The sequence below is a fragment of the Grampus griseus genome, assembly GCF_964374135.1.
Source record: "Grampus griseus genome assembly, chromosome: 5".
Taxonomy (NCBI): domain Eukaryota; kingdom Metazoa; phylum Chordata; class Mammalia; order Artiodactyla; family Delphinidae; genus Grampus; species Grampus griseus.
The window spans coordinates 49,616,758-49,640,719 of NC_138998.1; the positions used below are offsets into that span (position 1 = coordinate 49,616,758).

The following is a 23,962-nucleotide window of genomic DNA, read 5'->3' on the forward strand; positions in this document are numbered from 1 at the left end:
CTCCCAGATGCTTTATCCTCAGACCCTTAATGTAAATTAGTACCCTGGTTATCCAACCTGCACGTTGAAGAAACATTAAATAAAACATTACGCTTAAGAAATAGGCCTGTGTAATATCAATCTGAGGAAAACTAGCCATTCTTTCTTCATGCACTAGTAGGGTTAAGTATATTTGAAATAAAACTGAAATGGACATTAGTACTCCATTAGTAGTACTACTCAAAATCAAACAGTTGATGTCATGATAGTGTCAGTGGAAGTTATCTTGGTTAATTCTATTGTGGAAGAATCTGTTTCCTACATTAGGATAAACTACTGGGCTTTGAGTTTTGTACTTTTATTTGCTTAGGAACTGAGTAATTGCCTCATAAAACAGCATGATGATACTGTTAACACTGCATTGTAAGACCTGTTATTATAGAATGTGCTTCCCTAGTTGGAACAAGACTTTGTTGTTTGGCGCTTAAAATAATTAGTTTCTCCAAATGGGGTTATAATGAATAGTGTAAAGTTTTACTGATTTAAAATAAAGTTTATCATCTCTTGGGTGGCTTTTATGCATCATTTGATACTTCCAGGGAAGGAGTATCTTTTGGATGGGATTTGGGGGAGGGAGATATATTTAACATTCAGAATGGAGGTTTTAAGAATGAGAAGAAATATTTTGTCACACCTGAGACAAATTAGAGATAAACATTAAAGGATTTGCCCCACTGTTTTGCCTGATTTGGATATTGAGTATTAAAGGATTCATTTACCAAATCCTCTTGAATTTGAAATTTTGGGGGACTTTATTATGAATGAGAAAAATTTTAAAATGAACCACATGGCAGTTTCTTTCTGGACTGACTTAAAATAGTGTGCCTGTGTGTTTGTTTATTCTTCTTTGTCCCTGCTGTTAAACTTTTTGTGACAAAACGTTTTAGGCACGATTGAAGGATACGTAAATACTTCTTAAGGAACATTATAATTCTGAATAGGAATTCATTGTTTTCCTGCTGTTATATTGAAAAGCTAGATGTTGGGGGCAAGTACCATTACGGAATGAAAGTGGGCTTAGCGTTGTTTTGAATACCTGTATGACAACCATTTATTCTGTGGAAACAATGGAATGTGCCATTAAGCCTTATTCCGTACAAGGTGCCACGGGTACTGTCAGATACAGGAAAACTCAAGACATTCGGCCGTGATAAAGCTGTAAATATGCAGCAGGTTAAATCCAATTCAAGGAGGTGACGGGAGAGAAATAATTAGAACATGATTAATTACCAATTTAATGGCAAGGTCAGAAATCGCAACAACTGCAGTGTAGGCAGTTAACCTTTGTTTACTTGCTTTGTTAACAGCTTTTTTTTTTTTTGAGGAAAACTTTTCTTATAGCTCATTCTCTTTGGCCTTATTTTCTGTAATTACCTTAAAGATAATGATATGGTCAGTGTTCGTTTGACACTTTTAGCCTCTCAAATTGTTACCTCATTTTATTCTGAGGAAGATCCCTGGGGTTAGGGGACTTACTATTATTCATAAGTTTTTAAAATTTGTAGCTAAACAATGAAATTGAGGAGCTAGAGGTTGTGTTCACTTGGCTGCGTAGAGATTCAGGTTTGTGGTCTCCTAATTCAGGCTGTTTCCTGGGTTTTGCTTCACCCCTTTTAATACAGTACTGTGATTAGAAGAATTTGAGTTTCGTCTGACCTCATGACGGTGCACTTAAATTGCTGACTTGTTACAGGTGGATTTTTTTGGTCTTGAATCCTTTTCAAAAAAAATGGTGATTTTCTTGCAGGAAGCCAGTTGAGGGAAATTCTCCATGAATGTATGTCACAATGATGATGACCGACCAGATCCCTCTGGAACTGCCACCATTGCTGAACGGAGAGGTAGCCATGATGCCTCACTTGGTGAATGGAGATGCAGCTCAGCAGGTAGGTGCAGTAAGAAGGAAATTTAAGTCAACTTGTCTAAGTGGGAAACGTTAACCCAGAAATTGTTTTTATATTTTTAAGATTTTTTTTTGATGTGGACCATTTTTAAAGTCTTTATTGAATTTGTTACAATACTCCTTCTGTTTTCTGTTTTGGTTTTTTGGCTAAAAGCCATGTGGGGGTCATAGCTCCCCAACCGGGGATTGAACCCCACGCCCCGTGCCTTGGAAGGCGAAGTCACCACGGGACCGCCAGGGAAGTCTGCTAACCCAGACATTGTTTTATTTTGAGATTCAAGATCTGTGATTTTGAACCTTTGTAGTTCTCTAGAGGTCAAGTGTTTTTGTTGTAGAATTACTATATGATTTAAAATATCAGAAGTTGTAGTTTTTGAGAACAGCAAACTTTACCTAATCCAGTTGGTATTCTTGAAGCATCAAAAACAAATGTCTGATTTTTGAAATGAATCATTTTGAAAATACGTACAAGTCTTTGGAATAAAATACTGTTTGCTTATGTCATATATTGTGCTTGACTGGTTTGCCTGATTGGTCAGAGCAGGATGGCCCGAGCAGGATTGCCCAGAGGGTGGATCAGGTTTTCATCTCACACAGGGGGTAACTGACCCCGACAAGAGGCACAGGTCTGTGTGAACCTTCCTGGCTCCTGGAGCAGTCCTTCCAAATGTAGAGCCTGCTGCCCAGAAAATGATGGTACTTGTTTTCTGTAAAAACTCCTTTGCCACTAGTTACTTAACATTACAGAGTTGAAAAGTTATTCCTGAGCTCATTCCTGTAGCACTTGGGAAAAAATTTAAATGGTAAGTAAAACTTTAAAAATTATTAGAGACAAATATTGTCTCTGATAACATTATTTAAATTTTTAATTGACCACTAAAACTGGGTTCCCTCAGTCTTGTACTAAATAAATGCCATTTTTTATACTTGTGTAGCTCTTTAGAAGCACAAAAGTAGAAGACTTCGTTTTATCAAAAGTAGAATTGGGAACAATTGCTTGAAAAATATTTACGCAAAATATATTAATTCAGAAAAGTTAATTGGCCATTTATTTGATGTCAGTATGTTGCTCTTCCCCACCCCCATCTGTCATAGTACATTAACACTCTTTATCCATCATAGTACATTAATACTTTGTATATACCTCTGTTGGATATTGCTTTGCTGCTTAGTAGTTTATATATATTACTTTCTCCTGCATTAGACTGTGAACCTCTTAAGAACAAAGAATATCTAATAGGTGCTCAATAAATGTTTGTCAGTTGAACAAATTTCCTCCCTTCTTGCCACTGATGCAAGTATCTCTCTTCCTGACTCCTGATTCTCTCTTTTGGCTCATTTCCACCCATCTACTGTAGTATCTTTTATCTTAAATGCACAAATAGCTATACCTCTCATCCACCCAACAGAAACAAGCTCCCTCGCTTGACTCCACATTCTCCCAGTTACCATCTTGTATCTCTGCTCCCCTTCATAGCAGTGCTTCTCTAAATAGAGCCTCTGCTTCCTTGCCTCTATTACTCTTCATCTCCAGAGTCTCCACTTGTTTCTTGTCATCTTTCTATTCCAGTCTGTCAGCAAGTCCTGTTGGCCTTATCTCAGGAACATTGCTGAAACCATACTTTGCCATGTCCACTTCATTTCCATGACCACTCCTGGACTCTAAGCCAGCACCTCTCACCAGGGTAGGACAGTTCTTCTCACTGGTCTCGCTGCTTTTACTTTTGCTCTACCAGAAAGCATTTGCCACACAGCAGTCTGCTAAAAACATAAACGTACCATGTCGCTGCCCTGCTCACAGCTGTCCTGTCCACCTGAGATAAAATCTGAGCGCAGTACCATGGCCAGTCCACCTTCTGCGGTTAGAGCTTGCCTCTCTCCATCATCCTCCCACTGCCCTGCTCCGGCCACTCATGGGAAGGTCTCAAAGTGCCATGAATAGTTTCAAGATGCGGTGTTTGGTCTCCTTTATTTTCACTAATTAAAACAATAAAAGGGCAAGCTGGGACTTCCCTGGCGGTCCAGTGGTTAAGACTCGGCACTTCCACTGCACGGGGTACGGCTTCGATCACTGGTTGGGGAACTAAGATCCCACATGCCTCATGGTGAGGCCAAAAAAAAAAAAAAGCAGGGACAAGGTATTCAAATATGACTAAACTTGGAAAACAATGCAGGTCTCTCAGATGTTGTCACCTTGTTCCATTTTGCTTATGTACCTGGAAGACCTGAGACCACCCATCCATGTAGCTGTGCACCATTTTTGTGTTTTGATTTCTCCCTCATTTCTATAATTCATTTTGCATAGAGTAGCCTTTTGTAGTTTTATAAGCCAGCATACAGAGCCCTTAGAATTTTCCAGTTTTTTCTTCAGAAGTAAACTCCTTTGCTCCCAGAAATGACCAGTGACTGAAAAGACTGGATTTCCTCAGAAGGCCTTGTGATATTTCCTACTCTGTATATCTACCTCAGCTCCTAAGTAGAAGCTGCTTAATAATTTTGGTTAATAAAATCACATTTTGATTTCACCTGAGAAGGTTTCTATAAATCCAAGAAATGGGAAGATTTGTTCATGTTTTATAAGCAGTCACAAACATCGAGCTTTCTCAGACTAGAGTACACTTACTCTAAACAGATCTCATCGGAAGGAAATATTTCAGTCTCTCTAATTCGCAAATATGTTTGATTGTGCTAGAAGCATTGACATTTAGGCATTTAGGTTATGTGGGCCAAGCTGTTGACTGGCATTAACCCTAAATTTCCCTTAGTGGGGCACAGTTGTTAACTGGGCAGAGTGCGTTTGAAATGTTCCTCTCGGCAGGAACGGCCCAAGATGTATCATGCCTTGATGTTGTCACTGTGGCTCTGCTGAGGCAGTGGCCTATGTGCCTGACACTTCTTTTTGCCTCTTTCTGCCCCCAGAATCCCCATTCTGTGTCTCCCTCATTCACTCAAGCCTTCACTTTTTCCTTTGGGTCCTAACATTTAGTTTTGGCAGAGTTAAGTGTGGTAGAGTCCCCAGGGCCTGTGTGTGGAACCTGGGCTAAGGGGCAAGCAAAACCAAAATAATGGAGAAATACCAGAGAGGAGGTGGGGGAGGGGGAGGGATGGGGGCGTCACCAAAAAGAGCAAGGACCAGGAGTGTGGATCCAAGAGTCAGGAACTGCAAGAGTGTTGAGTGCTTGTCCGGGCGCCTGCTGTTGTTTGCTGCTTGCTCTCGGAGCACGTGTGGTGTGTTGCTCAGGTGGGTTTGTGTGAAATGATCAGGAGGCTTTGACTATGCTGTCTCTTGAGGCAATACTTATTCTTTTTAACAAGGACCATTTGGAGGCACAGGGCTGACTTCAATGATGGACATTGCAGGCACTGTCCCGGCAGACCCCTGGAGTGACGTTTTAAGGGAGAGGCCCTTGAGCCACTTCCCAAATTATACTGTTGAAGAGAGGGGCCCTCTGGCTCTGCATTTCTGTTAGGAGTGTGTAGGTGAAGCTTACCTTGTATGTGTTTACAACTCTTAATACATTGCAGCTGTGCTGAGGACATTCTAATTATTTCTATATATGCAAAAGAACCACCACAGTTAGCAGAAAGTTCTTCAGTCCCCATAGCCTTCATCCTCCGGATTTCTGTCCTGTTGGCTTCTGGATTTAATTAGGACAGGTTCTTGGCAAGATTCTCTGCTCTGTTCTGGCTCTCTAAATAAGAAACACTGTTAATTTTCATTATCCGAAGTCATGTTAAGTTTGAAACCTTGTTTTGCCATTTTATGTAGGTAGCAGGAAAAGGATGATTCTTTTCTTAAAATGAAAAGCTGTCCTCATTATGAATGAATGAACATTTAAAGTGTATTATCAACTAAGAAATGAACAAGAATAACAATAACAAATACACAAGGTGGATAGAAGGAACTTAGCGTTATTGAGATATAATCCACATGCCATGTAATTCACTTAAAGTATACAATTTGACGAAATTGATTATATTCACAGAATTGTGCAACCAAGACTACCATTAATCTTAGAACATTTTTATCACCCTGAAAAGAAACCCTTTAGCAGTCACTCTCCATTCCCTTCTCTCCCCTATTCCTAGGCAACCACTCATCTACTTTCTGTCTCTGTAGATAATTTGCCCATTATGGACATTCATATAAATGAAATCATACAATATGTGGTCTTTTATGTCTGCCTTCTCTCACTTAGCATAATGTTTTTTAAGGTTCGTCCATGTTGTAGCATGTATCACTATAGGCATACCTCGGAGATATTGTGGGTTCAGTTCCAAGCCACCACAGTAAAGTGAATATTGCAACACAGTGAGTCACGTGAATTTTTTGATTTCTCAGTGCATGTAAAAGTTCTGTTTACACTATACTGTAGTCTCTTAAGTGTGCAATAGCGTGTCTAAAAAATTGTACATACCTTAATTTAAAAATATTTTATTGCTAAAAAATGCTAACCATCTGAGCCTACGGTGAGTCATAATCTTTTTGTAATAGTAACATCAAAGATCACTGATTGCAGATCACCATAACAAATGTAATAATAATGAAAAAGTTTGAAATTTTGCAAGCACTACCAAAATGTGACACAGAGATAGGAAGTGAGCAAATACTATTGGAAAAATGGCGCTGATAGACTTACTCCACTCAGAGTTGCCATGTTAAACCAATTTGTAAAACACACAATTACCTGCAAAGCACAATAAAGCAGAAAAGCTCAATAAAACGAGGTATGCTTGTACTTCATACCTTTTTTATTGCCAAATAATATTCTAGTGTATGAATAATACTCCATTTTATTTATCCATTCATCAGTTGATGGACATTTGGATTGTTTCTACTCTTTTTGGCTATTATGAACAATGCTACTGTGAATGTTTGTGTGGTTTTTGTGTTGTGTGTTTTCATTTCTCTCATGTATACCTAGGAGTGAAATTGAACGGCTTTCTTTTTAACTATAGTTTTCTAAATAAAGTACTTCTGCTTCTCTCACTATAATTTCTTCTACCTTTAAATAGATCAACATAGCTAAATAAAGTTTGCTTACCTTAATATGCCTAACCACATACTATTCTTGAGTTATAAAAGTCATGTTTCCACCTGAGCTTTTGTGTGTGGCTGTATAAATTACAGTGAATGCCCTTCAGTAATCAAAATATTGGCATTTCATACGTTACATTTCAGAACCTAATGTTCTGAAACATTTTAGAACCTAATGGTGTATTAATTTAACTATCTTCGTTAAGTACTTTTAGCACATCTTAGAGATTTTAAGAAGTAGCAGCTAGTTTTGAGCATGAAAGAGTAAGCATTTCCAACTTGTTCTATTGGTTTAATATTTCAGTAATCTCTGAAGAGGAATTAGAGCAGCCAACAGTTAAAGAAACTATTAGGTTAAGAGCAGAGTGTTCACCTAGAATTTACTGATTTGCTAATTTAATCTGTGACACTTATAACCTACAGGACGGTGGTATGCCACTTTATATTCTTAGTGACACTTCTCACATATGTATTCATTAGGTCAGTGGGGTGGGGAGAGAGTTAGGCGCCTCTTTGTTCTGCCTAGCATTTAGCACACAGAGAGCACCTAGCAAATGTTTTGTCATTTTTTATTTCTTGTGTCTTTTCTTTTTTCTTTTAAGCTTCCTGAATATTAATTGCTAATGAGTATTCTTAATGCCTCTTCTTCAGGAAGTGGATCTTCTTAAATGTAAACAGAAAACTGTTTCTGGGATAGCCTGGAAGACAGGAGGTTAAAGTTACCTCAGTTGTGTCCAGTTGTCTTAACTTTAGCCCGTTTCGGTTGATCAGCATTTAGCACGTCATTTTATTGGGAGTGAGGGTTTTTTTTTCCCTTTTGTTTCTTCTTTCTGAAAGCCTTTGTTTCCCTAGACAGAATACACAGCCAGAGTTTTCCTGGATCATTCGTTTGAGTACACATTTCCAGACAGCACATTAAACACATTAAAACTTTCCACGTTCAGATGGTGCTCGTCATCAGCACGTCTTTTACAGCAAATGTACTTCTCCTGCTAATCCAGTGACCTTTTCTGTTCTGGTTGATATCTTCTTACTAACTTTTCCCCTGATGGCTCCCTTCTTGCATTCAGTAGTTCAAATCCTCTCACCACACAGGTTTGCTCTTCAAGCATACTGATGGCCACTGTGTCAGGGGGAGCCAGAAAGAGGTTTACAATCAGTATAGTGTAGAAAAATGAATAAACGGCTCTTAGGAGCCTTGCCCAGGAAAAAGAAGGATATTCAAATGAGAATGGGACTTGCTGTTAAAATATCATTGCTGAATAATATTAGATAACATCTCCTTTTATGATAGAATCCTATTTAGAAGCTGGGGCTTGAGCTAGAAAGTAGAAAAAGTTAGGCTGGTCAAATGTTGGGTTTGGGAAACCAAGTATGGGGAAGCTCAGTTTTGGTCAGACTCTTGAACATCACAATATATGAGAAATGTGTAACTTGTGCAAATATTTAAAGAAAATTATAATTGCAAACTGCTGTCTGCGTTCTCTCTACTACTCAAACTTATAAGGCCTGTTGTGTCAAGATTGTCAGCTCTCTTCTTTGAGACTGGGGTGGAAAGAAGGAGTGAGAGGATAAGATTTATGACTGAATTAAGGAGTGACTGAATAATAGATTTGTTCATTTTAATAAGCATTTGTCATACGTCTTCTGTGCAGGACTGTATTAGGTGTTGGTGACACAGACCTGAGTAAGACACTGTTTTTGCCCTAAAGGAATGAGCAGTGTAGTTAGGGAGCAAAGTGTGGTTTACCAAAATAAAGAAAAAAAGGCTGTATTTACACACGTGTAGAACCACAGGAGAAGTGCTTGGAGTTTATCAGTGCCTTGGGAGCGCAGAGGAGGGGTGGATCAGGGAGCAGGATAGGCGGGCAGGAAAACAGACCAGGCAGGGAAAGGTGTCTATGGGGAGGCTGAGCCTGAACCGAGACCTTGCTGGAAGTTATTCAAGCTTTGCATATCATATAATCAGTTTTGGTTTTATGAAATGTAAATACTGTGTAGGGATAGTATAGTCAATGAGGAGCTAATGTTAGTGGCACCCCAAGCAGACCGTATCTAAATCTCTTTTCTGGAAACTTTGCTCTTTAGTATTCTTTCTAGAGAATCTGTCTGTCCTGTGATGCATCCAGCCTGGCGACCCACCCGTGGCCTCTTTTTTATAAATCTATTTATTTTTATTTTTGGCTGCGTTGGGTCTTTGTTGTTACACGCAGGCTTTCTCTAGTTGCGGTGAGCGGGGGCTACTCTTCGTTGCAGTGCGCGGGCTTCTCATTGCAGTGGCTTCTCTCGTTGTGGAGCACGGGCTCTAGGGGCGCCAGCTCAGTAGTTGTGGCTCGCGGCCCCTAGAGCGCAGGCTCAGTAGTTGTGGCGCACGGGCTTAGTTGCTCCGCGGCATGTGGGATCCTCCCAGACCAGGGCTCGAACCTGTGTCTTCTGCGTTGGCAGGCAGATTCTTAACCACTGCACCACCAGGGAAGCCCCACCCGTGGCCTCTTGATGTCTCTTCCTCATAATTACCGATTCTGCAGAAGTGCAGATCCTTCACCAAAGCTGCTCTCCAGCAGCACAGGCAGCCAGCCCCGTTTCTGAGGGCTTCCTTTTAACTGTAAAAAAGTGGAGTGAGTTTATGCAGGTCTGTGGTTTGATATTACAATCCTCTCTGCCTTAGGTTTGCCAATTCTACTCCCTACAAAGCCTTCTGAAAAGGCATAGCCTATGCATAATCTCTGTCTCATAAAGGAAAATGTTGATGCCATGCAGAGGGTGGTGTTATATGTGGCACCCACAATAATTATGACACATGACATATAATTATGACAGCTCTGAGCTGTCTGGGTTGAGAGACACTTCAGAATTTAATTAGCCAAAGGCAATAATAATAAGATACAAGATGCAGTCAGTATCCTTCAAATGGGAGCTGCCTTCAGAAAGGAGAGGATTAAGGAAAAACACAGGCGTGGCAAGGTTGCACTGCAAAATAACAGCAATTTAAAACGCTATGGTGGTTTTCACATTATGATTGTTTTCAACTTATTGCAATGTTTGACTGTCTGGTTGCACTCTGAACTCCAGGGGAGCAGGGGCTATGTGTCTCTTGTTCATGCTGTGCCTGGTGTCTGAGGGTAGCATTCAGTAAGTCCTTCAGAGTGGATGAAGGATAAATGAAATGAACAAATCTAATTCATCTAAACCAGGGCCTGAAAACTGGCTACCTATTGCATTTGTCATATAGGCATTAAAAAAAAAAGTCTTTATAGTTAACAAAAAATAATTAGGTGCCAACCTTTAAAAACGGGAAGATTGACACAAAATTCTGGATCTTTCTGTTTATGTTGAAAACCCAGAAGATCTGATAACTGGGCTGGCAGCAGTTGACCGGCACAAAGTAGCAGCTGCCCGCTTTGGATGGGGAGTGTCGTCCTCAGGCCCCACCCTGTCCGCTTCACTCCATTTCCAGACCTGCCTGGGCTCTGTGGTCATCTGAACTTGCAACCTGGGAATTGTTAACTTTTTTTACTTTTGAAATTTCTTCTTGTGCTTACACATACTGGGTTTTAAATATAGCAAAAATATTTAAGATTTTTCAGACACATTCATTGTGTATCATACTGATAAAGTGATTTTAAGGCTCTTACTTTTCTACTTAATGACTTGTAAAATGAACTAGTGTGGGCTATGGTTCGTATAGCTTTGTAGAAGGTTTTCAATTATATGTCTTACAATTTAGGACCCAAGTATTGGTTGTTTTGGCCTCTGCTTTTCAGTGAACAGTATTTGAATCCCCAATCAGTGCCACACTGAGCACTCCTCAAAGCGTAACAAGGGCAGGAGAAAAGACCAGGCGCCTTGGTTTTCCTGTTTACACACTAGTTAGGGGACATTAAAGAGAGATGCAAGGTATCAGCGTTCCAGGGGATAGAGATGCAAATACTTGTGTTTACAATCTTTTTTACAGTCTCCAAGAATTGAGTTTTCATTAGGTACTTATTGAAACAGAATTTTAAGGTTCTATTTCAGTAAAATTTCCCTGGTACTACCTAGACGAGACATTTTTATTTAAGTCATTTCTATATTGACTTTCTCTTTGAATAAGATTAAATTTGATAGTAGATTTCCAATCTTGAATTCTTAATTTTTTTCTTTTTTGGAAAATGTATATTTGTCATCTTGAATGTGGTATGATAGCCATTGATGTGTCTTATAGTGCAGTAAAAATAATATATATGCACACACACGCACACAGGAAGAAAAGATGGGACTATTCTCCATCCAGAATGTGTTAAGACATGTGTTTTACTTATACATAATTGTTTTCATGTTGGCAGACCCTATTTTTTTTTTTTGTCCAGATGATTGACTTAAAAATATGACTATATAGCAGTTAGATATGTTACATCCCAAACAGGATAGTAGTGAGCAAGCTGCATAAAATTAGTAACATTAATCGCTAAGTTCCAAATGCAGATGCAAAAAATAAACAGCCTGATGAGGAGCCCGCTGCTGAAGCGGCCTAGTGATTTTCCAGCCAGCTCTGCTGTTACACTCAATTGAAGCTGAACTGTGGTGGACCTCCAGAAGAAACAGTTCAGTGCCACTTTAGTGTTCATGCCTACACTGGTATTGCTTCTCAGCCCTGGGCCTTTTTCTTTAGCAGGTGACCATCAGATAGATCATTGCTGAGAGGAAATCTGCTTTATGTGCAGCATGTGTTTAGTACAACCATTAACTAGAATATTTGACCTGGATCCACTCTTTATTGCCCATTCCCTGCCCCTTGCGGTATAGTGGATGTGCATTTGGATAAAATGGACAGTCTGCATTTACAGAATTACTTTGCCAAGTGTTTCTGCTTTGCAAATAACTAGGCAACTAGTTAAGTGGAGATAGCAGAAAGTTGGGGGTACTTGGACTAATTTTGGGGGGCAGGTTGACTAGAGAGTATTTATATCAGCAAAGGGTGTCCATTCCTATTACAGTTGACCCTTGAACAACATGGATTTGACTGCGCAGGTCCACTTCTACACTTAACTTATATTTTTCAGTAGTAAGTATTATAGAACTATACCATCTACCATTGGTTGAGTCCACAGATGTGCAACTGAGGATACCAAGGACCTGCTAATGCAGAGGGCTGACTATAAGTTACAGATGGATTTTTGACTGCGTGGAGGGTCAGTGCCCCTTAGCCCTGCATTTTTCAAGGGTCATTTGTGTTTTTAAAAAGTAGAAATCAATTCTTCTGAGCTAAACCTTAGCTGTGTAGAGAAATGGACTTGTGTTGTTATCTAGCTGTGTTTCATAACTTCTGATTTTTAGAAGGAGTCGTTAAAATACTCGTGTGTTTTTCTAAGTAGTTAGAAAAATTCCACACTGAGGCATGTTACTTGGATAGAAGTTTCTTTGGTCTTTACGTATATTGGAATATTGAGTTGTCCTTCTAGTTCATGAGGGAAACTGTGACACATTGAAGCATGTGCTTTAGTTAGTGATGTTGTTTGGTAGCTAACTTGGCCAGAGTTTTGCAGCTCATTTATCTTTTCTGACCTGTTTTGCATTGGCAGCATGCATCTATTTATAACTCATCTTAATTCTCATCACTTTGGCAAAAGGCTATATAAAAAGCATCCTTATAGAATGGCTGTTTCTTTATAATTTATTTGGTGACTTCAGTCATGACTGAAAATAAGTGTAATTTAAATACAAATATATATTATATGAATTACAGAGGAATGGCATCTGTATTTTTCTTATAAGGTTTGCATTGAGAAATCAGACCTTAGGCTTATATATACCCTGTGTGTGACTAATATCTGTTTTAAAGACCCAGGGAATCAGTTGAGGATGGAGTTGGGTGATAGAGCACATAATCCTTTAATAGATGGGTGTTCACATCCTGTTTACATCTCAGACTTTCTCTTATCTTGTTTTCTTATTTTTCAAGTGGTTACTCCAGGTAAGGCCCTGAGCATCTTCCCACTTTTTATTGACTGCCTCTCCACACCGTGCTGCTTCAAGTTGCCTTGGAACTTTAAAGAAGCCTCCATTAAAGAGACTTGAAGATAGACATCACAACTGGTGTATGCTATTTCTTTGGAGGGAGGCAGTGGCTCATTTTCTAAGTTATTCTAAAATCACGGGGGAAGTGTAGGCTAAAATGTTTTGTAATATTCCAGAGATTCTAGTGTCGTAACAATGTAAATGATATATTAAAGGTCAGATTTTGGGGGCATTGAAAGAATGCCAAGTGTCTAACCTAATTTTTGGCATTTGCCTCAAACTTAAATGTTACTTTTGGACTTCCCTGGTGGCACAGTGGTTAAGAATCCGCCTGCCAGTGCAGGGGACGTGGGTTTGATCCCTGGTCTGGGAAGTTCCCACATGCCGCAGAGCAACTGGGCCCGTGCACTGCAACTACTGAGCCTGTGCTCTAGAACCCGCGAGCCACAACTACTGAAACCCGCGTGCCTAGAGCCCGTGCTCTACAACGAAGAGTAGCCCCCACTCGCCACAACTAGAGAGGGCCTGCGCGCAGCAACGAAGACCCAACACAACCAAAATTTAAAAAAAGTTACTTTTTAAGCTTGCTAATCACCAGAAGGCTTTTAATCTCAATTTTATGCTCGACTTTTAGCTGAGTGGTTATTTGTTAAATTATTGGAAAGAATGGCTTTTTTTTTTCTCTCTCTCTCTCTCTTTTTGGCTGCACCTCACGGCTTGCAGATCTTAGTTCCTTGACCAGGGACTGAATCTAGGCTACGGTGAGTCCCAACCACTGTACTGCCAGGGAAGTCCCCAAGAATGGCTTTTATTTGACATTTTCATTTCTTTGTTCCCTGTGTGGTGGAAGGAATGAATAGTAACTATTTGAGGGCTTAGGGTGTGCTAAGAATGGTACTAAGCACTTCTTTACATCATTTCTTCCTGTGAACAGACGCCTTGTAAGGTAGTGATCATTTTTACAGACAGAGTCACGGGTGAGAAAGGTTAAGTACTTTACAGCTGGTAATCACAGGACTGGGATTTGAATCCACTTATGTCCTACCTTCCAGGAAGGGTGGAGTTGCTTGGATTAGGCATATATCCATTGTTTTGTTCAGGTAAACAGGAGAGACATGGGACTGGGTTTTGCACAGTAGTAAATTGTAAAGTTTACAAAGAAGAGTATTCCTGCTGTTACCTTATATGATCTTCATATCAACTCTGGAAGACGGCAGCGATTCTGGCTCTGCAGCTTCTCAGAATTGTGGACCAAGCTGTGGTGACCGTGTCTGAAGCCTCAAGGCACTGGCTGAGTTTGGAGGAGAGGTTGGGTTTCAGGCCCAGGCCATCAGAGTAGCTCCCTTTCTTTCCCTAGGGAATGGTTCTTTTCCTGAGGTTAGGCGCAGGGGAGCAGTTCCCTTTGGGGCCAGCAGCTGCTGAGAGATGGTGGTGACTAGAGAAGGGCATCAGGGGTTCCTCGTCCTTGGGAGTCTGGGGGTAAGGAGAGGGCCTTTTGTCTGCCTTCTTTTCCTCCCAAACCCCACCTTTCATTTCCATTCAAAAATTGTGCCCCAGAGGCACAGTTTTTGTGTTTTAAGAAATCTTAATTGTAAGACTTGAACCTATTAGATTTGTTTTTCCTTTCTGAATTTATAATTATTTCTCTTAAGTAATGCCAAAAAAAAAAAAATCTAAGTTTATCCATCGAAGAGAAATAATTCCATGAGCGTTTCCGAAGTGTCTCACCTCTGCTCATTCCTGTTCTCGGGGGGAATACAAAATTAGGTGTCGTACAGTATTTGTGCCATGAGGCCACACCCCTTTGCTAGTGAGTGCCTCATTTTCTTTGTTTTAGATTGATGAAGGGCTGCTTGGACTTTGACTCTCCTCAAGATGCTAATTATATGTTTCAAAATCATGTGTTCTGTTAAAGATCACTTACGAGTAGCCTTGGAAAGAGAACTGGAAGCAGGGAGGTGCTTCAGGGGTGTAGAATATTGTTTGGAGGCCTTGGGAAATAAATCTTAAGTTCATTTACCACCAAGACATATTTAGTCAGTGTATATAAACAAAAGAAGTCACAGTGTGCCTGGACATTATTTGTCCCAGATGGAGTTTAAACTTGGCTCATTGTACTGCACTGATGTCATGGTGCATAAACTGGCCCGAGTTAGAGACGTGCATAGAATCTGCTGTGTGCTTGTGTGTGCTGAGGGCGTGCGAGGAGGAGGGAGGGGCTGGCTGGAAAATTGTTGTCACATTTTTCCTTTGCTGTCTGCAGAGCCTAGTGTCAGTACTGAATTTGGACTTGGTGCGGGATGAGGGAAGAATCGGAATAATCTGTTCATTTGTGCAAGTCTGTATGTGATGCACTCAGGGATGTCCTTCTTCCAAGACTGAGTGTAAGTGCATCAGGCTTTCCAACAGCTGCTTACGATGCTCTGGTACTAAAATCTAGAAAGGAAAATCTTAAAGTACTACATTTTGAAGAGCGCTTTCAGTCTGTTCGCCTTGAAATCTTCAATCTGGATAGTTTCTTAAAATTTTTTAATGGTCTTAAGTATCCAGCTGTATAATTACGTTTTCCTGGATTGAATGGTGGATAACTTTTCAGACTAGTTGCTTAAGTGTTTAAAAAGGCAGTTGCCTGATGCTTCTTAGAGAATCTGGCCAGGTTTAATTCTTCTGTGTGCTTTGAGAAGGCAGCTTATAGGTCAGAAAAGGATCCTCTTCTGGAGTTCTGGGCACTTGATAGGAAATCTCCACATACCGTGGTGTTATTTTGTTACATTTTATTGCTGACTTTCTTTATGATAATCTTAATGAGAAGTGGTTCCAAGTAATTCAAACCATTTTGTGGATGTAAAGGGCTTAGATTTCAGAACTTCTGTGACTGGATTCCAAAGTCACTATTGTTGCCGGGATCCACGGAAGCTGAACAGACACCAGAATGTGAATGAGTTGGGAGGTGATCCTTTAAGGAAAGCCAGAATGTTTCTCAAACAGAAAATCTGCTCAGAGGTGAGAATTGGCTGGTTTTAGATTTTATTGAGAACATGAAACGTGGTAGTTTTGGTAAAATTTTTTCTTTAGACTTTATTAGAGGCCATGTTTTTCCTTAACTGAGAGACTTGTCACTGGTAGAAATTTGAAGAAAAAGAAATATTAATAACAATTACTTACTGAGCACATACTACGTATAAGGCCTTCTACCAGGGCTGCACTGGGGTTGCTCTCTTCCTCAGAGCACACACATAAGGTAGGTGTTTATCTCTCTTTCCAGAGGAGGAAGTGCAGGGTTAGAAAGGTTAAGTGCCCTGTCTGGCAGAGCCGGGACTTAACCGTGATGTGTCTGATTTGCTCTTCTCACTGTGTATCTTTGGTATCTTACCTGATTTTTTAAACTGTTAGTTAAAAAAGAATTGCAAGTAAAATGAGATTAGCACAAAGTGACTTAATTACTCAGTAATTTACATACTGTATATGATGTTACTTAGAAGAGACCTCTGGCCGGAACGCCATCTAATTTTACCGCAACATATAGTGTGGCTGGAAGACAAACATGTAGAAGAAATATGTGCTATTATGTACTTATTTTTTAAAATCTTAAAAAGTAGTTAAGATTCATCTTAAATTTAATGATTAAGTTGTAGGTTGTGCAGTTTTCTTATCTGCAATTCTGAGTCCTTAAATTATTTTTTCAAACTTTTTTTGTGTATGTATGATATGCTAAAAGGCAAACTATAACTTAAAGATATAAAAAATGAATTAACTAGTCTGAAATGGGATTACCTTGGAATCAGAAAGTAGATGTTTTGGGAATATGATTAACTTGGGACCCTTGAAAATAAGTAAAGATTCTCTTTTGACTCATAATTATATTTGTTTCCCAAGAATCCTACTGTTAGTCCTCCTTTTCTTTTGATCAGCAAACCAACCCACAGCATAGTAGGTGGACAACATAGTCCCCTGTTGGACTGATGAGTTGACTACAAGTAAAGGAAAAGACTGGTAGGTTGGCTGCTGAGTGCTTTGGGGGTTAGCTTTTTAGAGCAAGAAACCAAAGAGAAGAAATAAGGGACAGAAAAGGTCTAGGAAAAGGTGGAGACTCAAGAGAGGGACAGACTGTGAAGGCCTATCAGTTGTCAGTGATAGGAGGGGTGGAAAATGGAAATGACAGAATCACAGTTGGATAATAGAATTAGAGAGAGTGACAGGAAGTAGGAAAAATTAAGTAAGTATGTCTGGGAGAGCCATACACTGCTACACCTCTCTCTGCAATCCGAGATGCCCCAGCGTTCATAGGGAGGGAGGGCAGAACTCTTCAGCAGCAAACCCTGTGATCTGGATGGTCATATTTAGAGGTTAAACCATCGGTTAGTTTTGAAAACTCTTAGAACAGTGTAACCCCTGAATTATGTCACAGGTGGATGTTTCACTAATATCTTTGCTGGTGTCTATGTGTTCGGTATCTCCCATCTCAGTTTGAGTTTCTCGCTACTAACAGAGTTATCTTAATAATGTTGCTTTCCTACTGGAAAACTCTGCTCACAGGATAAAGTCCAGACTTCCAAGAGAGGCAAACAACGGCTTTTCTGAGGTGGGCACGGCCTGCCTCTGCAGTCTCACCTTTACCCCTCTGTTGCATGCTTATGCCATTACGGCCGCACTGGAATTCTCTAGCACATTGGAATTCTAAACGTACCATACTGGTCAGGCCTCCATGCATGTGCTGTGTGATTGTTCTTTTGCTTATCCTCTCATTCCCCTCTTTTTTTTTTTTTTTTTTTTTTTGCGGTATGTGGGCCTCTCACTGCTGTGGCCTCTCCCGTTGCGGAGCACAGGCTCTGGACGCGCAGGCTCAGCGGCCATGGCTCACGGACCCAGCCGCTCCGCGGCATGTGGGATCTTCCCGGACCGGGGCACGAACCCGTGTCCCCGGCATCAGCAGGCGGACTCTCAGCCACTTCGCCACCAGGGAAGCCCTCATTCCCCTTTAATTGTCACCCCCAACTATAACTTTTCCTGATTGCTTGATGATTTCTTCAGTTTCCATACCACTTGATAGCAAATAATCATTTTTTATTATAGTTCATTGTATTTTCTACTAGTGCATCAATAAATGGGTAGGATTTCAAAATCTTTCTCATCTTAGAATCATCAGTGCTTAATAAAGTGCCTGGCCAGTAGTAACTACTCAGCAAATGTTTGTTGAATGATCAGGGTTTCAATAATTGCATGAGGTATTGATTTAAATAAGTTTAATATAATCAATGCAAAGGCAAGGCCTAAGTGATGATAGTATACTGTGAAGTGGTGGGGAAGGGCTGGGGTCTCTTCCACAAAATCCTTCCAAAACTGTAGAACATTTCATATTTGTATTCATTTCTGATTTTATGTTAGAATAAAATATAAGGCAATAGTAGTGTTAATTTTAAGCAATTAAGGAAGTATAGTAGTAAGAAAAGTAAACTCTAGAATGTTTAATGACAAAATATTGGGAACTGATTTTCTGTCAGCTATAGGGATGAGAACATTCTTCATGGGCACATTGTTTATTTTTTTTCTCAAAAGGATTTTTATGGACTTTGACAGGGTGTTCTAAAATAATCTAAAAGAGAAAATGCATATGAATAATCAAAACTTAAAGAAGAACAATAAATATATCTAAGCCTTTCCAGATGCCAAAGCATATCATAATCCATAATAATTATTTTTGAATAGTACTAGTATAGAAGTAGATCAACACAGAAATGGAATAAGAAGTTCAGCAACAGACTCATATGAATATTTTTAAAAAATGTATCCCTGAATATGTGTTAATATAAACACAATCAGAAGAGCAAAGAAAAGCTGGAAAACCATAAGAGGCCTTTTACGTTTATCAAAATGGTTAATACGTTTATAGGAAATACTTACATTTCTCGAGGAATAAAGAGTGAATTAAAACAAACAGGGAGCTCAGCTCGGTGCTCTGTGATGACCTAGATGGGTGGGGTGTATACATATAGCTGATTCACTTCATTGTACAGCATACACTAACACAACATTGTAAAGCAATTATACTCCAATAAAAAAAATGGAATACAATTTTTGCCCAACACGTGAACATTATTTCTTGATTATGTCTTAGGTGGGGAAGAACTGTTCAGTGAATGACATGGCCAACGTTGAAATGGGTTTTAAAAGTAGTAGAATATTGGGAATGTAGGCAGTTAAATACGTTTCTTCACTGGCCTTTGAGATTCCCACAGTAGAGTTGTATATTTAGGTTTTTATTGCACAGCTTACCACAGGTGTGTGCCATTAATTAGCACATCAATGTGGATCATGTCCCAGCCAATCAAAACCAGACATGAGATAGCTGGATCTAAATGAAGGAAGACATGCAAGATTCAGTGTGCAAAACATATTCAAGGTACGGCTGATTAGGTGAAAAGTGGCCCAAGTTGCTGATTCCCCATCAGTGTGGCCAGAGCCCAGCTTGGAGGTATGGGGTGTGTGGATGGAATTGAGGGGTGGAAAGGGGTTTTAACCTCAAATGGTGGACATTTTTAATAAGGATTGATCCTGAAACAGTGATGACAGGAACAAAAATTTGTTCTCAGTGAATATAATTTTCAGCTAAAGGAGGAAGTATCTTTTTGATACTCAACAACTCTGTGAAAATATATTTAATAAAATGAAAAAAAATCCATTTCAATAAACATAATGCTGCTGCAAATGCACAAGGATATTTGGTAGCCGTTACTCTTAGCCAGGGAAAAACTACACTTACGCTTGTATGGAATTTTGGTCTTTAATGTTTTTGGTTTCTATCTTGAAAGCACTGTAGTTGAAACTTTAGACTTGGCCATTTGTGGCTCTCTTAAAACAGGTTTTTAACCTAGTTTGGGCCATCTATATTACATTTTGCATTTTTTTCCGTTTAAGTTAATGCTATATTTTTATTCTTAGCAAACAGCTCTTTTTGTAATAGAATCTCTTTATTCAGGGCAGAATACAATTAGAGGGAGTAGAAATATATAACTTCTTACAAGCTGCCATTGTATTTTCTTTATAGCCCTTACCACTATCTGTAAATGTTTAATTTTTATTTAAGTGATTCCCCACTCCCATCCCATGCAAGTTCCATTTGTCAGCCTGTGGTAGGGAGAACTTTGTGTTATTTAAGACTCTCTTTTGTGGCCTGGAGGAATGCCTCACCCTTTCTGGGCAAGCATTAATATTTGCTGCATTATAACTGAGTAGAGTAGTAATTCTTCTAAGGACACTTATTTGAAATGCAGTTATTGAACTCATTTGAATGTACAGTTTACCCTTGAACAGCACAGGTTTGAACTGCATAGTCCACTTACATGCAGATTTTTTTTCACTAAATACGTATCACAGTGCTACACCATCTGCAGTTGGTTGAATCGGAGGATGTGGAGGGCCAACTGTAAAGTTATATGCAGATTTCCAACTGTGCAGAGGGTTCAAGGTCAAATGTATATATTTTCAGCAGACACTGGTGTGATTTCAGTGCATAAAAATGTTCTTTTTGGTTCATCTTATTTCTCTTTCCTTGGTTACCTGTTAATCCAGTCCTGTCGTTTTTGTTGATGACAGGTGACTTTTGGGAAGCATAGATGCCTAAGACCCCGTCTTTTCAGCAGTAGTCTTATTTTTCTTATGCCTGTTATTAGGCCATGAGAAATGGCATCTGATGATTGTGATAATCAAGTGGTTAGCTTATTGGTTTGTCTGAGGTTTCTAGGGGAATTCAAGGACTTGGCAACGAATTTATGAGAATAAATCCTGCCCAATATAAAAACAACTGTTTGTTGTTAGTTAAGGGATGGATTCCTTACCACCCAACTGCCATATTAGGAGTAAGGGGCTCTGCCTCAGCGAGTGAGCACAGATTTCCTAGAAGTGAACTTGTCCTCAGTTTTGGGGACATGCCTTTGACCCAGTTAAATGCATTCTCTCCTTGTAACCATTCATTGAAGCTTCTCCATAGAGAACTGACTCTGCGAAACCCACACCTACTGGGGAGGCGGGGCAGGGACGATGTGCGGTAGAAGAGAAAAGCATGCGTTTTGGTCAGGCAGGGCTGGATTCTAGCGCTGGCTCAGTCATTTTGTGGTTTTGTGACTTTAGACAAGTTACTGATCCTCTTCAAGCCTCAGCTCCCCATCTCTAAAATCTGGATGTCCTTTTGCCTTGACCTAGTGTATAAGTACCCTTGGAGGCTCCCTGGTTTTATGTGTTCTTTTCCTGCCAGCTTTGGATTCAGGCTTCAGGTTGGACATGTGAACTGGTGAGTCAGTCAATGCTTTCCCATTATCTTCTAGGAGCTTCCTGTTTAACGGCTCACATTTTTTTTTTTTAATTTCTAAGCTTTTTTTAAAAAAGTTATTTATTTTCTTTATTTTTGGCTGTGTTGGGTCTTCGCTGCTGCAAGCGGGCTTTCTCTAGTTGCGGCGAGAGTGGGCTACTCTTCATTGCGGTGCGTTGGCTTTTGTTGTGGAGCACAGGCTCTAGGTGTGCAGGCTTCAGTAGTTGTGGCACGCGAGCTTCAGTAGTTGTGGCTCGCGGGCTGTAGAGCACAGGCTCAGTAGTTGTGGCGCACGGCCTTAGTTGCTCCGCAGCATGTGGGATCTTCCCGGACCAGGGCTCGAACACGTGTCCCCTGAATTGGCAGGTGGATTCTTAACCACTGTGCCACCAGGGAAGCCCTAACTGCTTACATTTAAAATCTTGGGACATTTTTTTTGTGTATGTTACTACCACAAAGGTAATTATCGTTCATTTGCAGCTCATCATCTCCCTTTTCCTGATTTGGAGAAAAGAGACAGAGCTTAAAAAACAAATGATGCTACTTTTCAGTTTTGCTTGAGGCCAGCTGTGGTCTTGGCACAGAGACCAGGGTCTCGAGGGTGTGTCTTGATGGATGGTTTGGGCCCTTCAGGGCCTGGGCAGATCTTGCCAGGAGTTTTCTGGAGTTTGGGAATCTGGAGTGAGAGTGTGTGTGTGTCCAGAAGGAAGGTGCTACTATTCCTTTCATGGAGTCAAAGGTCACTTTTTAACTTATTAGATCTTCCTGGATAGAATCTGTCCTTACATGGAACTCTTATGCAGCTTTTAGGTTGTATTATTTTTTTCCCCTGAAGATATCTGTTGGATATTCATAAATGCTGGCTCTAAGTGAGAATGTTCATTCATACATGAAACAGCTAAGAGTAAGACAAGCCTCACAGAATGTGGCAAGTGGGAAAAGCTCTGAAAGTGAAATGGGATCTCCTCTCCTAGCACAGTTTATATCTTGATTGTCTGGGTATGGGATTTAACTTTTAAGAATACTGCAAATGTAACATTTCATCTTTGGTCAGTCAGTACTGTTCTCCTGGCAGAAGCTTTTGTGATGGACTCATATGTGGCAGTGATTATTTAGTCTGGTGGCTGGTAGTATTTTATTTGAGGCATAAATTAGGAATTTGCCTCTAGAGGTCTTAGATGCTAACCATCTTCTGGTTAATCAGCCACCCAAAATTTAAATTGCAAATGTAGCTTTCCTTTTGCTCTTCTAATGAGCTAGAAACAGAGTTAGATTTAGATTTATACCTTTAAGGAAAGATGTGTTATACCTGTTTCAGTTGTCTTGTTGGTAAAGCTTTCCCAGGATGCTGTGTTTAGCTTTTTGCTCAATTATGTTAATTCTACCTCGTTTTATTGTTTCTCTAGACTTTGGAAGAATGGTCACTTATTTTTCTTTAAGCCGTAATGAACTGCCTTTGGTTATTTTGGGCTGCTTGGTTCATATAGCACTAATAGATTTGAAAGAAATCTGATGAAGCAGTAGTAGGCTGACGTATGCTCTTATGATTTGATTAACATGGTTCTATTTTAACATCTCTGGGGAAAAAAAAATCTATCAGTGGTTAAAATCTTTGTTCTCTCTTTTTTTTTTCTTCTCCTCTGGCAAGACACAGAATACAGCATGACTTGTTTTAATGCTGACTTCAGAAAAGCAGGAAATGCTTACTGAGTGGACAAAAAATGAGGTTTGGACAGTGATGTTATGTTTTACATTCTGTATTTAAGAGAAATTGTAACCGTAGTGTCTGCTTTGTGGCTAAAGAGAGAAAGAAGGAGGCAGGGAAGAGGGGTGGGGGATGGGGGGAGGGGGGAGAGACAGATTGAGAGAGATATTCAGAGAGAGAGAGACAGACAGACATACAGACTGACTGACCTGTATGATAAAAAAGGTTAAGTGCCAGGGAGCCTTTGGGTGTGACTTATGCTCCTCAAGCCTGTGTGATGCGTGGCTTGCTGCCGCCATCTCATTCATTGTCTCTGGCCAGGGACAGATCATTGGGCTGGTGTGTGTCAAAACTTTATTTTTATCTCTCCTTTATTGACAGTGAAAAGAGCAAGGTAGTCAGTCTGCTTCAGTATAATAAAATGCTTTCTTTTAAAATATCTCGGTGCCAAGATGAATACGGTTTGCTCAAATAATGACTTTTGCTCTTACTAAGAAAAATTGATATTGGGACACAGGAGATTTGCCTGGTTTCTGAGGTAACTTGGTAGATTATAATCTGGTTGCCATAGCAACACAGCAGCAGGGAAAATTACAGGAACTAAACATTTGAAGAGAGGTATTTTAATAGGATGTGTACAAGCCCTTTACCTATCATCTTTCTCCCTGAAGAAATGGGGTGGGGGTCAGGAATGGCCTCCTGTGAGCAGAGAGGGGAAGGCATAAATGGTTTTTGGAGGCTGGATGCCTCCAGGACAGCCATTCTTTGAATTGTGACCTAGTGTCAGTGACTGCTGAGGAACTGCTGCAGACACTTTTCATGCAACATGATAAGCAGATGGTGTGACAGAACCTGGAACATACTCCAATTCAGAAATCCCTTTTCTTGCCTGGGATTTTCCCTAATACTGGTGAATTGCACTTTTAGAACCAGCATTTAGGACACATTGTCTGACAGTTATGAGTATAGTGGAAG

At 40.0% G+C, this 23,962-nt stretch overlaps 1 protein-coding gene across 2 annotated transcripts in view; it reads left to right on the plus strand.

Moving 5' to 3' along the window:
* FNDC3B (fibronectin type III domain containing 3B) overlaps window positions 1-23,962 on the plus strand; it is a 357,932-nt gene that overhangs the window by 64,746 nt on the left and 269,224 nt on the right. For both annotated transcript variants that reach the window (XM_082654911.1, XM_082654912.1), the window contains exon 2: window positions 1,787-1,925. In XM_082654911.1, the coding sequence (XP_082511037.1) occupies window positions 1,815-1,925 (111 nt within the window). In that variant the 5' untranslated portion in view covers window positions 1,787-1,814. The remainder of the gene's footprint in view (window positions 1-1,786; window positions 1,926-23,962) is intronic.